Genomic DNA, 16,709 nt, shown 5'->3' with positions numbered 1-16,709 from the left:
TTTTTAAAATCCCACATATATATTGTGAGTTACTTTTATGTGTCAAGTTGGTTGGTCCATGGTACCCAGATATTTGGTCAAACATTGTTCTAGATGTTTCTGTGAAGGTACTTTTACGATGCGATCAGTATCTTAATCAGTAGACTTTGAAAAATGTATGTGGGAGAAACATGTCTAATCAGTTGAAAGATAATGGAAAAATACTTACCTTCTCCTCAGAAGAAAATCTGTCAACAAATAGCCTTTGGACTTAACTGTAACATGGGCTCTTCCCTGGGTTTCCAGTCTGCCAGCCTCCCCTGCAGATTTCAGAGATACCAATCTCCATAATCACATGAGCCAATCTTTTAAAATTAATCTCTACACAGTCACATGTGTGGGTGTGTGTACATGCATACATGCACACAAACATCCTATCCATATGTTTCTCTGTCAAACCCTAACTGATGACAAATATTTAATTAAGGTGAATACAATGGACTGTGAATTCATATAAATCTGGGTTTTGAATTCTGCCCTTGCCATGTTGTTTAGCCTAATGATGTTGGGCTTCCATTTCCTCCTCTGCTAAAATGGGTACAATAATCTGAACCTCTTAGAGCTGTACACAGATTAAAGGAAATCATTATACAAAGCACTTAGCACAGTGCTTATTATAAAGAACTCAATAAGTACTCAATGAGTTAATATTGACATTGATAATATGCCATTTAGAATAAAAAATATTTTTTTCCAAACTTGTTACACAGTACAAGTTCAGGGATTGCCACTCTTTTTCTTGTTTTCCATAACTCTTTGAAATGTGATTTTTAACACCACACACATCCTGAATTGTGTATTTTTTAAATATTCCTGCAGAATAGCAACTAACAATTGCAACTTACTTGAGCTTCTGTAATTTGCAACCTGGATCTTTTAAGCCTTCACAGAGCAATTTCAAAGCTGAAGCTTCCAGCTTTGTTTCACTAAATTCCAGCTCAGTTAGCCACTGACTGGTGCTAAGAACAGCAGCAAGTGACCCACAAGACGCAGGAGAGATAAGGCATGGGTGATAAAACCTTTAGAGAGGGCTGAGGTTGTGGCTCAGCGGTAGAGCACTTGCCTTGCATGTGCAATGCCCTGGGTTTGATCCTCAGCACCACATAAAAATGAATAAATAAAATAAAGGCATTGTGTCCAACTACAACTAAAAAATAATATTTAAAAAAAACCTTTCAAGAACAGAAAAGTAGCTTCATTACCTAATTTATGCTCTTATCCTGCCCCCAAATAGAAAATGCACACAAACAACATATTATCCTGCTACCAGTTACCTCAATGTCTGTAATGTACAATTTGGCTATTTCAATCCTTCACACAGAAGCTTCATTCCTGAATCTTCCAGGGTATTTTTTACAAACTCCAAATCTGTCAGACACTGGTTGGTTTCAAATACTGAGGAGAGGTCCCTACCACAAGAGCTGTGAGGTGGCAGAAAATCGGTGTATATGAAGAAAAAGATATCACAAGGAAAAAAAAAAAAAACATGGTTCTTTTAAAAGTATTCTTTGCACATTCAATTTATTTAATGAATAATGTATTGAATGCTTACTACTATGTGAGATGTTCAAAACAAGACATATTTAAGACAAACTATACCCTCACGTAATGCCCAGTTAATGGGGAAAAAGATTTTAAAATATTAGGTTATAATACAGTGTGAAAAGTACTGCAAGAGGTATACAAAACATATTATCACATATTATCAGGACATAAAAATGTTGCACAATTCAGCCTAGCTCAGAAGGGGGTTTGGAGAATCAGAGGGAGAAATGCTTGAGTGCCTGTGTAAGAGGAATGGAAACTGAATAGGAACTAGGTAGATAAGAACAGGAATGGAAAGAGTGTCAGAGGGGCTGAGGGCCAACCACATAAAGAATAGCCTGTGCAAAAGCAAGGAAGCAAGAGAAAATATACTGAGGCCTCCTTTAAGAAACTGAAAATTATTTGCTATTGCCTATTTTAAAAGGCTGGAAAGACGTGTATCAAGAATTAAAATGGGTTTCTCCCAGGATAGGGGGAGGGTGGAATTATAGGAAGATATGTGCTTTTCAGGTACTTACAAATTATTTGTCATGATCAGACATTATTGGGGAAAAGGTTTTCAAAAAGTTTGAAAAAAATATTGCTTATTCTAGAAAACAACTTTGGTACTTGGGATAGAACTCAGGGGTACTTTACCACATCCTCAGCCCTTTTTATTTTCAGACAAGGTCTCCCTAAGTTGCTGAGGCTGGCCTTGACCTTATGATCCTCCTGCCTTAGCCTCTCAAGTCACTAGAATTAAAGGCATGCACCACTGTGCCTGGCTTATTATAAAAAATCTTTATAATAGAGAAAAATATAAAGTTGGTTTTTTTTAAAGGGGATATTGCTCAGGGGTACAGTGCTTGCCTAGCAGATGGAAGGCCACACACACAAACACACCCCCATATATCCATACCCACAGTCTATATTTCCAGCACCCAAAGAACCATTATTAAAATGCTGTCATATAACTTTCCATATTTTAAATAAATATATATATATATATACACACACACATGTAATTACATGTTTATATCACATTATATCACAGAAAGATGTATTTTAAAAGTTAAAAATTTTTTCTAACCTTCCATCCAACTCCACCTTCCAGAGATAACTATGGTAAGAGTGTGGTGCCACCCTTTCCCACTCCAATTATCTGATTATAGAAATACATGAATATATACTAGATTACATATGTATGAGATATGAGATTTATTTCTACATTTTTTAAAAATGGGATCACACAAACCATTACTTCTTCAACTTTACATGTACTTTCAACATTTTGTCCTCATCCTGGGCCCATAGGTAGAAACTGAGATTCAAGATGATAAAAATGGCAAAAAAAGTGGGACTCAACCTAGGATCTCTTTAGTTTATCCTATAAGCCTCAGAAAGTCATTGAAAGTTTTGAGAGACAGGATCACATCACACTGATGACGGTTAGATCGGGTCAGTATCTGATGTCAGAGAGCTGCAGTGGTTGAGGGAAGAAATGAGGGGGGCTAAACTAGTATCAGGGATGGGGGTGAACAGATTCAGGGCACATTTTGAGGATGGAAATAGCCACTGTTTATTACCAAAGTTACTGCAGTGTCCCGTTGGGCGGGCGTTGGGGGATGGGCTGTTTCCTGGCTTCTCCTCTTCCTTGGGGCTACCGGAAGCCACAGAGGTGTTGGAGTTACTTCCTGTTCTAGAATATTCCAAGTATTGGAGGGGGCTCACCAGGCCTGGAACAAACCATCATGGTGGGGTGGGACCTTTTGGACTTACTTCTGAGAGCTTCATTTTCTTCATTCTGGGTCTTTTCTAACCAGTCCCGTTTCTTCCCGCCTTCGATGGCTTTCAGCCATGTGGTGGGTTCCCTTAGGAGCCCAGGAGGGGGCGGGACCTTCGGCTCTCCCTCCTCGGCACCCCCGCAGTCTCTGGGAGTTGGAACAGTCCTAGAGTAAAAGCCTAGAGATTTCGCCGCGTGGCTCCCTTTTCCCGGAGCCCTCGAAGCGAGAGGGACCCCTTTCTGCCTGGGAGAGGGCTGTGGTAGCCCTGTATCTACTCTGGTGAGCCCGGTGGGAAGCGTTCTATGAGGGGACTGAGGCAGAGGCGGCTCTTTATGAGTGGGTGGGACAGAGAAGCGAGGGGTGGGACAGAGAAGAGAGGGGTGGGGAGCGAGGGAAAGGGGAGGAGAGTAAAGGCGAAGGGAGGGGCTAAGGGTGGGGGAGGGGAGTGAGGGTGAGGGGAGGGGCTAAGGGCTATGGGGGTTGGGGTGGGCCCTAAAGGCAGGGGAGGGATACTAAGAGTGATGGGGTGGGGGACTATAGGCGACTGGGGTGTGGGTGGGGAGGCTGAGGACTAGGGGGTCTTAAAGGAGAAGGACAGGACAACTGGTTGATCCATCTCCCAGGGCCCACAAAGCCACAAGCCCCTTAGACATCATGGCCTTGAAACCTGAGGACCCCTGTAGTGGATTTCGGCATAGCAAGGTGGTGGCCTTCATCAACGAGAAGATGGCCAGGCACGTGAAAGGCCCTGAGTTCTACCTTGAGAATATGTCTTTGTCCTGGGAGGAGGTGGAAGATAAGATCAGAACCATCCTGGAGGACAGCGAGATGTCCAGCCAGGCCCAGGAAGCCTGCGCTTGGAGCAGCCTGGCTCTGGGTGTGCGCTTCACTCGCAGGCAGGGGCATTTACAGGGATGCAGGGTGCAGTGGCTGCACGACTTTTCCAAACTACACAAGTCAGCTGCCCATGCCCTGGCCTCAGACTTGAAGCAGCTTGGAGCACAGCAGGAGATGGAACGCAAGGAGGCTGCCTTGCAGTTGCGGCTGGCCCAGGCCAAACTGGCAGAGGTGCAGAAAGAGCGGGATCTACTGAGGTGGAAGCTTCTCAGGGCGGTAAGATTACCACCCCACCATCCTTGCCCCACCCCCCACCCCAATAGTAGGTCTGCCCCCTGATTTTCCCACAGAACATATTCCAGCCCTGCCCACTTATCCCCAGGAGCTGAGGGCCCTCCCAGCCCAGGCTGTAGAGGGGCCAGGCTTGGCCACTGCCAGAGGGGCAGGGACCGAAGTAACAGGTGAGATGGAAGAAGCAACAGCTGCTGCAGATGATGCTACAGGAGGAGGAGGAAGAAGAGAGGAGAGTGATGCAGTGGGAGCCGCCCCCATGGAGGCCGAACAGGAGATGGGTGGGAGCTTCCTGCAGCTTCTCGGAACTACTGAGCCAAAAAATTACACCTCTGGTGGGCAGAGGGAGGGAGAACACAGATCCATGGAAAATACCATGTTTTCTCTTGCTGGGACCCTGAATCCTGGGTCCATAGCCTCATCAGAACCCCTCCCTGTTCAGCTCCCTGCCTCATTCTCTTACTCACATTCATCCCCTTTGTCCCCCTTCCCAGCCTCACCCTCACCTTCATCATCTCCACCAACAGGCATGGTCACAGCACCTGCTCCACCTCAGATGCTTCCCCACAGCTCAGCCTTTGATGTTAGCCTGTGGTGGTCTGATATGGGGGCCCAGGGATTAGACCCTCCAGAAACCCTTAATAGGAAAGACTTTGAATCCCATCAGCAGAGAAAACCTCCGGTTTTTCGCTGGCCTGGGGATTGGGACTGCCCTTGGTGTAAAGCTGTGAATTTTTCACGAGGGGAAAGTTGCTTCCGCTGTGGGAGGGGAATCTGGCTGCAAAGCCCTTAGTGAATTCAGAAATATGAAATAGAACCGAAACATATCCCAGTGGGAAATCAATTTTCAGAGGTGGGTGGGAGTTGGGGGTTAGGTGTGGGAGGGAGGTAAGGGATGAGAGATGGGGAGAGTGTAGGTGGTGGAGGGAAAGATATGCTTTGATTACCCCCCCTTTTGTAGTATTGGGGATTGAGTCCAGGGATGCTGTACCATCAAGCTACATCCCCAGTCCTTTTTTTTTTTAAAAAAAAAAAAAAAGAGAAAGGAGAGAGAGAGAGAGATTTTTTTTTAATATTTATTTTTTAGTTTTCAGCGGACACAATATCTTTGTATGTGGTGCTGAGGATCGAACCCAGGCCGCACGCATGCCAGGCAAGCGTGCTACCGCTTGAGCCACATCCCTAGCCCCCCCAGTCCTTTTAATTTTTTTTTTTTATTTTGAGACAAGATCTCACTAAGTGGTGCAGGCTGGCCTCAAACTTGGAATCTGTCTGCCTCAGCCTCCCAAGTAGCTGGTATTAAAGGCATATGCCACCATGCCAGGTCAGATTACACCTCTTGTATTACAGAGCATTATCATTCAACACTAGAATTACTGAAGCTTCTGTATGTGTGTGTACATACATATATCTATATCTATCGATCTATAGATTTATAGATTTATCTATAGATCAACAGAGATAGATCTATGTCTGTCTGTTTCCCCATCCTAGTGTCTGGTGGGCCTGGAAATCCATGTATATAAAAGGACATCCTCTGCCCACCTAGTCCTTATGATGGTTTAAATAGGACTGGTCATTTGACTCTTATCCTGAGCCACACAGATTCCCAGGCTAGATCATAAGCACTGAGAGGTAGATGCCATAGTCATGATGGAGTTGGTCAATGTAGCAGTGAGTAATTTTGCTGAGGCCTGGGTCATAGCCACAAACACCAAGGCCTGGCCCTGAAAACGGGAGCAAAACTGAGTGCTTTACAGAGGTATCTTTTAGAGGACACCAGCATGAGTTTCCAGGGTACAGACAGGCATAGACGAGTTGATCCAGTAACTCTAGAGAGCTGGAGAGAGTGGCTATGATGCAATTCCTTTCACATCTTGCAATTATGCTACATGAGGATCCACTTTACCCAGATATTCTTTTATTTTTTTAAACATTTTTTATAACTTTATTTTATTTACTTACTTATTTTTATGTGGTTCTGAGGATCGAACCCAGTGCCTCACACGAGTGTGAGTGTGCTACCACTGAGCCACAACCCCAGCCCCAGATACCTTTTTCTTTAAGCTAACTTGAATAGGTTCCTATTCTGGAGAGTCAGATTACTTCCCAGTCAGAAACTGGTACTAGCAGAGAAATTTGAAACAAAAAAACCATCAAAGAAAATTTTGGGGGGCTGGGGCTGTGGCTCAGTGGTAAAGCACTTGCCTCGCATGTGTGAGGCACTGGGTTCGATCCTCAGCACCACATAGAAATAAATAAAGATACTGTGTGTTCATCTACAACCAAAAAAAGAGAAAATTTGGAACTGGCTGGGGAGTTCCATCAGGCTTGTAAAGTAATAGGAATTCCTGCATCCCAAAAGTCCCCAGGAGCAAAATGAATAGAATGGCTCATGTTCTAAGGGAGTTAAATAAATAATAAGAAATAATCGGAACAAGTCTGGGGTTAACTCAGGTTTACTTAATTTAATTTTATTTAGTACTGGGGATTCAACACAAGGGTGCTTAACCACTGAGCAACATGCTCAGACGTGTGTGTGTGTGTGTGTGTATGTATATGTATATGTATGTGATATATATATATATGAAATTTTGAGGCAGGGTCTTGCTGAATTACCAGGGCCCTGCTAAGTTGCTGAGGCTGGGTTGAATGTGCAATGCTCCTGCCTCAGGCTCCTGAGTGGCTGGAATTACAGGCATTCACCATCATGCCCTGCCCCACATTTATTCTTAACACAGCAGAGATTTGCCACCCCAAGGGAATCCCACAGGGCTGCATACAAAGGAAGCCAGCAGCACCAGCTGCTGGCAAGGACTCCTATAACTGCACAGTCTCATGACAGGAGAATCCTCCCCACTCATCAGTAGATGAAACCACAGACAGATCTGAACTCATACCACTGCCAAGGTGAGTCCGAAATTCATAACACTCAGAGGGTATACTCATCTAGACCATTCTCTCCTCCAACCCACCACCATGAAAAATGTGGTAAGGGAATCTGGCTGTAAAGCTCTCAGTGAATTCATAAATGTGAAATAGAACAGAAGAATATCCAATGGGAAATCAACTGCCAGTGGGAGGGGGAGAGGTGGGAGGAAGAGGAGAGTGAGTCAGGGAAGGGGATAGGTGGGAGGTTGGTCTGCTTTCCCCCCTGGTGACCATAAGCTGTGTTGAAGGGGGCTAAAAGTGTGCTTTAGCCCTCAGGTGGAAGGATGGGGAGGAGGTGTGCAACTGGAACACAATGAGACATGACTGGAGGAGTCCTGGACATCACCTAGGGACTGTGGACCTACATACCAGAAAGCTGCCATGGCTCTAGGACATCCAGCAGAGATGTGACTTTCGGCTTCCTCCTGTTGGGAAGGGTGTAGACAATCACCATCCAAATTGGGGGCCAGCTACTTAAACTGTACATTTCATAAATGTCTTTGTTTTGTTTATATCCCTCTAGACAGTGTTTTCTAACCTCAGTACTCTTGACAGTTACAGTTGGATAATTCATTATTATGGGGGGCTTGCCAGTACACTGTAGGATGTTCAGCAGAATCCTTAGCCTCTATCCACTAGATGACAGTGGTACCTACCCCACTCACTCAGCCATGACAGACAAAAGTGTCTCTAGATATCCACAAAATGTTAAAATCATCCCAGCTGGAGATGGCTGGAGGCAATTAAATAATTAGGAACAGTTTGAATGGGGGATGAATCAAAAGAGAAGGTGTGTAGGGGGTGCTGGTATTACAGCTCAGTGGTAGAACACTTGCCTAGCACATATGGGGCACTAAGTTCAATTCTCAGAACCATATAAAAATAAAATGAAGGTATTGTATCCAACTACAACTAGAAACCAAATTTTTTTAAAAAAGGTCATGTAGGCTGAGGGGCCTGGAGAAACAAAAGCTGAAAATGTCCATTTGGCTTGGCATTTACTTTGGATCTTCAGGCAAATTCAGGGGAGTGGCAGGATAGAAGCCAAAGTGCAAGGAGTGAGTGAATGGAAAATGCAGAAGTGGAGTCAGTGAGGGGAAGCTGTTTTTAAGGACAAAGTTTGAATGTAACAGGACATGTGGTTGAGAGAGAGTTCTAAATGTTGAGAGAAGCTTGAGTCATAGGGAAGGAGATCACAGAAAGAAGCTTGAAAATGCAAGAAATATGTGAAAGAATGAGGTAGAGTCCACATATTGTATTTGAGGCATAGTTACTGTTCTGTGAAATGAAAAAACAATTATATAAGTCACTTTTGTTTTGTGTAAAACAAACCTTCCATAGTTCTGTATCTTTATGTATGCTGTATATCTTTATAGATTATGTTTGTCTTATGTTACAAATTCCTATTTGTGTGAGGAGAGAAAAGATCTGGAAACACATTAGTAAATAAGATATTACCCTAGAGAGGGTGGTCTCAGGGGTCAGGGAATGGAAGGCAATAGGGTGGGGGCATGGAGGATGGGGTGGAGTATAGGTCAGCTGGATGAAAGGTTTTTATATTGTTTTAAGATTCTGTGATGTGAAAGTAAAATAATGAAATGTTCACAAAAAATACAAATAAACTGAATTTACTGGCTTCTTTGGGTTTGGAAAGGCCATTTCTTCCTCTGGGATAGGACAGGAGAAGGACTGCAGAAACTGATCTATGTGGAAAAATAGATATGGAAAATCAAGGAGGCTTGTGCTTATATGCTTGTGATGCAGACAAATATCTGAAAGTGTCCAGGATGGGGGCTTCTTGGGGCACTTTGATGAATAAATGGGGGCAGTGGATTGGGCATGGAGGGAGAGAAAATGATCACCACACTGCAGATCCACAGTAGGACAGGACCCAACTGAAAGAAAATTTAGGGGAAGGATCTCAGGGGTCTGGTAGGAAAAGGAAGAGGGGTAGATCCAGAACGAACCACAGACAAATCTCTTAGGTGTTACAACTTGCCACCCACTCATTGCAGTGCATTGTTATGTGCAGAAATAGCACCTACAAAAAAACAGGCATGTGGACAAAGATGTTACTCACACCTTTCTTCTAGGTTTGTAGCATCTTTTTATTTGCTACTCCACTATGGACAAACTGAACACTAGTTATATTTTGTTTTCAGATCCAATAAGCCCACAGTGCAATTTCTGGCAACCCAGTATTTATCTGCAAATACTTCAGAGTTTAAAGTAAAGTTCAACTTACTTCAGATCTTTGATTTTACATTATGGATTACGCAGTGCTTGGCAAAGCAAGTGTAGCTGAGACACTAGGAAACTGCGCATCTAAAAGGACCTACAAGAGATGAGAAAACAAAAATAATTTTAAAACTTTAAGCAAAAAGCTTATTTTGGCTTCTTTTTCTATGCTAGTATTAATTGACTCTTCTAAAACCTTAGAAGGTGTCACCCCATGTTGCAGATTAGGGAATTAGGCACAAAATGTTAAGCAATTTGGTCAAAATCATATAAGTTGACAAAGAACTGAGACCATTAATCGGGTCTTACTCCAAACCCATGCTACTATGTGCCAGGCATCAAGGTTATCTGGCTCTTAACATAATGACTATTATAATCACCATTTTAAAACTTTGTTATATAGTTATACATTACTGTGGGGTTTATTTCAACATATTCATAAATTCATATAATTTGCTCCATGTCAATCCTTAGTGCTTCCATTTTCTCTCCCTCCCTATCTCCCTCCCATAATCCCTCTCTCTACTGGTTCTCCTTCTATTTATTTATTGGCTTTTAAAATTATAATCACCACTTTGCAGATGTTCTAAGAGATCAAGTGACTTCTCCAAGCTACCTGTACAATATAACTGATTCTTGGTTGTCCGTTCAAATAGAAAAACTAATTATAGTAATTGAAACTCAAGTTTAAGTTCAACAGTGTACTCTCATTTCACCAATATGCTAATGTTGGGAAAGGAATGTTCTGGCTTAAATTTTGACAGGCATTTAAGCCCTCTGATAAAGGCAATAAAGGCAGGGGGTGGAGACTCCATCTAAAGTTGACTTTCTGGAAACCCAGAATTAATCAGAAGCCCTTTTTTGTTTCCATCTCTCAAATGTATTTGAGAGTTTTCTAAATCTCTCAAATGTATTTGTCAATTATTTTACTTTATAATATACAACGAATTCACTGGGACCTTATAACCAAGATCCTTCATAATTATTTGTTAACTTAACCTCTCCTACCCCTGTCCCTGCTAGTTCTAAACAAACTCTTCTTGCACTCCCTGTCCCTCCCTATTTCCCTCAAACACAAATTCTCCATTGCCCATTACCACCTCTATGCTACAGCCAGTTGAGGAAATCCATCTATAAGAGCTAAGAATAGGATTAATGCATTCCTCTAAGAGAGCTTTCTGTTCACTCTTCTCCTCAAGGTCCCCTACCACTCAATTGGCCCCACAATAAGGAAGAGGCATTGTCTTTCATAACTCAGATATTGGGAACAGATTGATATAGTTATTCACTGCTTTAATCAGTCAGTAGAACTGTTTTATATAGTGTACAGAATCCATACTATAAAAAGGAACTAGAATTGCATTTTATCGTATACAGAGAGTTCATATTATAATAGTGGTTTACCTATGTCTCTTTGAACTTCAGCTCTCAGTCCTCTATAAAGGTCTGGTAGGAAGAGCTCAGGTGTTACAGAAAGATACACAGACATGTAGCTCCTCTTCTTAACCTGGAAATTTTTGAGGCCTCAGTGATGAAGTATATACATGCAGAAGAGTGACAACCAATCCAATGTTAGGTTTGCAAACTTTCCCAGAATGGTCACTGACACCAAAATCGTGGGTCTTGAAGATTTTAAATGCTTATAACACTTTATAATGATAAAGCACATCCACAGAGTGACAATGAAGACTAATGCGTACGTGCGCGTCACACACAAAACACACACACACACACACACACACACACACAGTGCCCAGTATATGGTAAGTGCTCAAAAAACTAGCTTTCCTCATTGTTTACCTAGGCTAGTGTTCAATGCATGGTAGATAATCAGTAAATCCTTACATTATTGACTGACATAAAATATGGAAAGCTGAGGTGATTACTTCTACTTATTGATGACACTTGAAATGATCATATGCCTAAGTACTTAAAATAAATAAGTAATAAAAAAAGAAAGAAGGCCAAAAAAACTAGAGGAAGGATATGAATATACTCACTGATTAAATGTTAAGGCTGTTGGCATGAATGCCATGGTTTTCTCTTCCTCCTCAAATCCAAGTAGGTGCTGACACTTCAGAGACATTGAAAGAGGACTGTGACTGCTTTTTACACAGAATGACATAGCCAGAATGTCCATTTTTGTATAGGTAGATTGGAGTAGTACAATTGACTGTAAATTATCAATTATCTTTTTTGCATATTCTTATTCCTGTATCTCATACAACCAGTGAAACAAGTCCACTGATTTAATCTGTAATCTAGAAGATTTATCCTTTGTTTTCCTTTTGGTCCACTTCAATAACTCTTCTTGAAGTCCTGGAGAGACTTTTCTCCCAAAAGTAGTTTCCACAGTCTTTGCTTTTCTGTTATGTAAGAGGCCAAATAAAAATTGTATCATTGCTGATGAAAACCCTTTTCCATATTGTTGGAATATTTCTTGCCATGTTTTCCCCACATGACCAAAAAAAAATATCCTTTTTTTTGTCATTCTTCAGGGCATAGAACACAGCAGTCAGGAATTCTTGGAAACTGAAGTGAAGAAAAGTATAGACATTGACATCTCCTTCATTTTTTTTTAGAAAATGATTGAGAAAAATGCAGTCAGTATCATAAACTCCTATTCGATGTTTTCTGAGGTCACTAACTGCAAACATAACCCGATGCTTCTGTAGACCCTCCACAGCCAAAGAGCAAAGGCCCCACAGGCAACTTTGTCCCTTCCACATTGATATGCCTATAAGGGTTTTGAGGCACTTGGAAAAGTAGAACAGATACATGTAAGTCATGGTCTTAAGGGACTGCAGAAGAGTTCTATCAACATCTCCTTGTTACTGCAGGACCCTGCGTAACATCCAGGAATCAATTGGAAGAGAAGATATAATGTCAAGACCTTCACTGTCTTGCAAACCATAGAAGATTTTCATAGCTGCATTAGCACCTGAAAACTGACTCAAGAAATATGCTCTTTTTTCAGCATCTGTAAACTAGGACTTCTGCCTGGATAGGTTGCTTTAACAGAGAGTGGAGCTTCATGGCTTTGAGCTGGGCACTTATTAGGAGAGAGGATTCAGGAAAGTTTTTTCTTCACCAAACTACACAAGAGTATCTCTACTGGCTTCCTCTCCTGGGGATTACTAGTAAGATCGTCTTCTTGGTCACCCCCATGGTATTGCAGCTCAGAAAATCCATCAAGAATAAATAGAAGTTTCTCTGGATATAGAAGTATAATGTCCAGGATTGGTCCCTTTATGTCTTGAAATATGTTAGTGATCAGGTCAACAGCACTAAGATTATTAGTGTGGCTGATTTCTCTGCAACTGACATAAATGAGATAGTCAAATCTGCCTGGAGTAACCATTCCTGCTGCCCAGTCAAACATGAATTTGTGTACCACAGCTGTTTTCCCAGTCCCAGCACATCCCTGAAGCACCAGAGTTCTGGATGAGCTGAAATCTTCTTCATTAGGATTAAATACATGTTCCATCTTAACAAAATGATATTGTTGAGGAATTCCACATGGTGTCTTTTCTGATACACAGTTCTCTTTTACAAGAAGCAGCCGTGACTCTATATGCTTGCCATGGTGATAACATTTATCAACTCCTATTTTTATGTGTTTTTCCCTTAGATGTTTTCTGTATATTTCCTGGTAGTCTAATGAGGTGACACCAAGAGTAAATAATCACAGAATCGAAGATAGCAATGCAAACAACAACTATGACTAATACCACCATCACTACCATCTCTTCTTAGATGACTCAAAGGCTCTTCAAATTTTTCATGTCTAAACCTGAGCTCTTGATTTATATACCTACTTAGCCCCAGTGCCCCCAAACAACTCACCCCCAGACATCTTTTATCTCAGTTAAATGATGCCATCTGGGGCTGGGATTGTGGCTCAGCTGTAGAGCACTCACCTAGCATGGGAAGGACCTGGGTTTGATTCTCAGCACCACATAAAATAAAGGCATTGTATTGTGTTCATCTACACCTAAAAGATAAATATTAAAAAAAGATTTAAAAAAAATGATGCCATCTAATTGATCAGAAAAACTTTGAGATGTTTATTTTTTCTTTCAATTATCTATGTCAATTAACAAGGTCTATTATTCATACCTTCAAAAATAAGCCTTAGCAATCATCAAGAATACAAGTATCAGTCCAGGCATGGTGGCAAAAGTATATAATCCCAGCGGCTCAGGGGGCTGAGGCAGTAAGGAGATTTCTGGAAAGCAGTAAGGAGAGTTCTCAAAAGACTAGAAATGGAACTACCATTTGACCTCATTATCCCATTCCTCAGTATATATCCAAAGGATTTAAAATTAAGTGATACAGCTATATCAATGTTTATAGCAGCTCAATTCACTAAGCTATGGAACCACCTAGGGGTCCCTCAACAGATGAATGGATAAAGAAAATGTGTATATATACACAATGGAGTATTACTTGGCCATAAAAAATGAAAGTATGGCATTTTCTGGTAAATGGATAGACCTGGAGACTACCATGCTAAGTGAAATAAGCCAGACCCAAAAAGTCCAAGGTTGAATGTTTTCTCTGATATGCGGAAGCTAGTCCAAAATAAGGTGGGGAGGTTGAAAATAAAAAAGAATAGGTGTGGTGGTGCATACCTGTAATCTCAGTAGCTTGGGAGGCTGAGGCAGGAGGATCTCAAGTTCAAACCAGCCTCAGCTACTTAGTGATGCCCTGAATAATTTAGTGAGGCCCTGAGCAGCTTACTGAGACCCTGTCTCAAAATAAAATATAAAAAGGGCTGAGGATAGGTATCAGTGGTTAAGTGCCCCTGGGTTCAATCCCTGGTACCAAGAAAAAAAAGAAGACCAGTGGGGTAGGAAAAAGGAAACAAAGAGAAGGGTAGTGGGATGGGATAGGGAAACACAGTAGAATGAATGTAACCTAACATATATGAATATACTACAATGAATCTCTCCATCATGAGCACCCACAAGACAAATTAAAAAAACTAAATGTAAACAGCAAAAAGATCAAAGTAATACAGAGAAGGGAATAGGGGGGCGAGAGGAAGAGAAGGGAAGGGGAAATACTGGGGAGTGAACTAGAACAAATTTTATTCCATGATTCTCTAATTATGTCAAAATAAATTCTATTGTCATGTATAACTAAAAAGAACTAATAAAAATAAAATTTAGAAATGAAATTTAATAAAATTTTAAAAAGCATAAGCCTCAAATTCATTTATTTATCAGCATGTCTTCAAGATCACGTAAGTCCAAGGTACTATGAACTCTACTGGACTGCTGAAACAGACTCCTACTTTTCTACTCTTATCCATCTGATCCAAAGTGAGTTTCTATAAACATCAATTAGATCATGTCACTGCCCTGTCCAAAATAGTTAAAGAGCTTTTCATTGCACTTGGTCTAAAAAACAAAATCCTTATTTCATCCTACAAGGTGTTCCATGATCTGGACCCTACCTACCTCCCCTCCCCAGCCTCATTTTATATCATTCTCCTTACTTCCTCCACTAAAGCCTCTCATAAATACCATTTTCTCTCCTACTTCAGAGCCTTTTCAATAGCAGTCCTTTCTACCTTGAATATTCTTCCTCCTGTTCTTCCCATGGTGAGTTTCTTTTCATACTTCTGATCTCAAATAGGACTTCTCAGAAGAGATTCTGCCTGGCCACCGAAATTAAGATTCATTCTACTATTCCTCTTCCTAGCACCCTATTTTTCCCGGTATGTCACTTATCACAATTTATAATTATCTTATTTTTTGCTTCAATTATTTGTCTTCCTCACTAAATAATAATCTAAATAACAACAAAGGTCTTATCTGTCTTTTTCACCACAGTACCCAGAATACCTAGCACAGTGGCCAGCACATAGTGGACACTAAATACATATTTATTGAATATGGCTATTAATGCTTTTGAATTAAAAGCAAGTCATTTATTATTAAATATTCTGTGCTTTATATTGTGCTTGGCCCTTTACATACATTTCTGATTTAATTCTCAAAACAATCTCAAAAGTTAGGTATTGTCCACATTTGATAGTTGAAGAAATTCAAACATATAACCAGGACTGGCTTCTGGAGTGTGTATCAGGTCTTCATGCTCAAGACCCATGCTTGATTTAATGTTCAGCTATTGCTGTCTTGAAATTCTTAACATTTGAACAAGAGATCCTGTGTTTTCACTTTGTACAAAACTGCAAATTATATAGCCAGTCCTCCTTATGGCATTTGGTAGCTTGATCAATTCTGGTAAATGGAAGAGCTTTAATTCTGATCCAGGTTTATCTGAGGTTTATGTGCTTAAACACTATACTAAGTAGCTTTTCACCTGCATCTAGAAAAAGTAACTCAGGAAATCAGATATCCAGTTCAAACTACTGTTATGTGAATGTCTACACAGCATTTTCCAAATGAGTTGTTCCTTAGAACATTATTATGCGATATATTAGTAAGGAAAGCTGTAAAAAGGTGTTCTGTGACCAAATAAATTGAGGGAAATGCACCCTCTTTCCCCTGAGTTTCTAAATGTTAGATATTAGCTTATGAAATGCTTCTTTATTTCAAGTTAAATAGGCTATTTAAATTTATTTAATCTAACATTTTCTGATCTTAAATGACTAAAGAACCCTAACAGCAAAGTTGTTAACTCCTGGAAAACAATGTCTGTAGAATGAAGGGGAATGCTGAACTACATAAGAGTTGGCAAATATTTTCTGAAAAATTGTCATGAATAGTTTGGGTTTTTCAGTCTCTATTGCAATTACTCAATTTTGCCATCTTAGCATGAAAGCAGCCATAGACAATATGTAAATGAATAGTCTTTTCCAGTAAAACATTTTTACAAAAATAGGCAACTGGCTGGATTTGGCCTACTAGCTACAGTTTGTTGGTCCTTATTTACATAATTCCCAAAGAGAATTTGCTAGCCTATAAAAATCTCTACATCTGTCTCTTAACAACTTTTGTTAATGATTGCTAAAGAATAAAGTGGAAATGTGAAAAGGTTGGGGATGAGAAGGTGGTTCATGAGAGACACTAATACCAAAATAGAAAAAGAGGG

General features: G+C 40.8%; 1 protein-coding gene across 1 annotated transcript in view; it reads right to left on the bottom strand.

Annotated features, from left to right (window-relative positions):
* The window catches only part of LOC124076733 (NACHT, LRR and PYD domains-containing protein 12-like), a 49,806-nt gene that overhangs the window by 12,656 nt on the left and 20,441 nt on the right, over positions 1–16,709 (bottom strand). Inside the window, 4 exon segments of the mRNA XM_046420811.2 lie at positions 209–299; positions 7,776–7,831; positions 12,664–12,720; positions 12,722–13,301. Of these exon segments, the coding sequence (XP_046276767.1) occupies positions 209–299; positions 7,776–7,831; positions 12,664–12,720; positions 12,722–13,301 (784 nt within the window).

This window comes from Marmota monax, unplaced genomic scaffold (assembly GCF_021218885.2).
Source record: "Marmota monax isolate L192 unplaced genomic scaffold, Marmota_monax_Labrador192_F-V1.1 WCK01_AAM20220418_F8-fsc00050, whole genome shotgun sequence".
In the NCBI taxonomy this organism is placed as follows: domain Eukaryota; kingdom Metazoa; phylum Chordata; class Mammalia; order Rodentia; family Sciuridae; genus Marmota; species Marmota monax.
The sequence above is the reverse complement of the archived record's forward strand: the minus strand, read 5'-3'. Positions and strand labels throughout refer to the sequence as shown.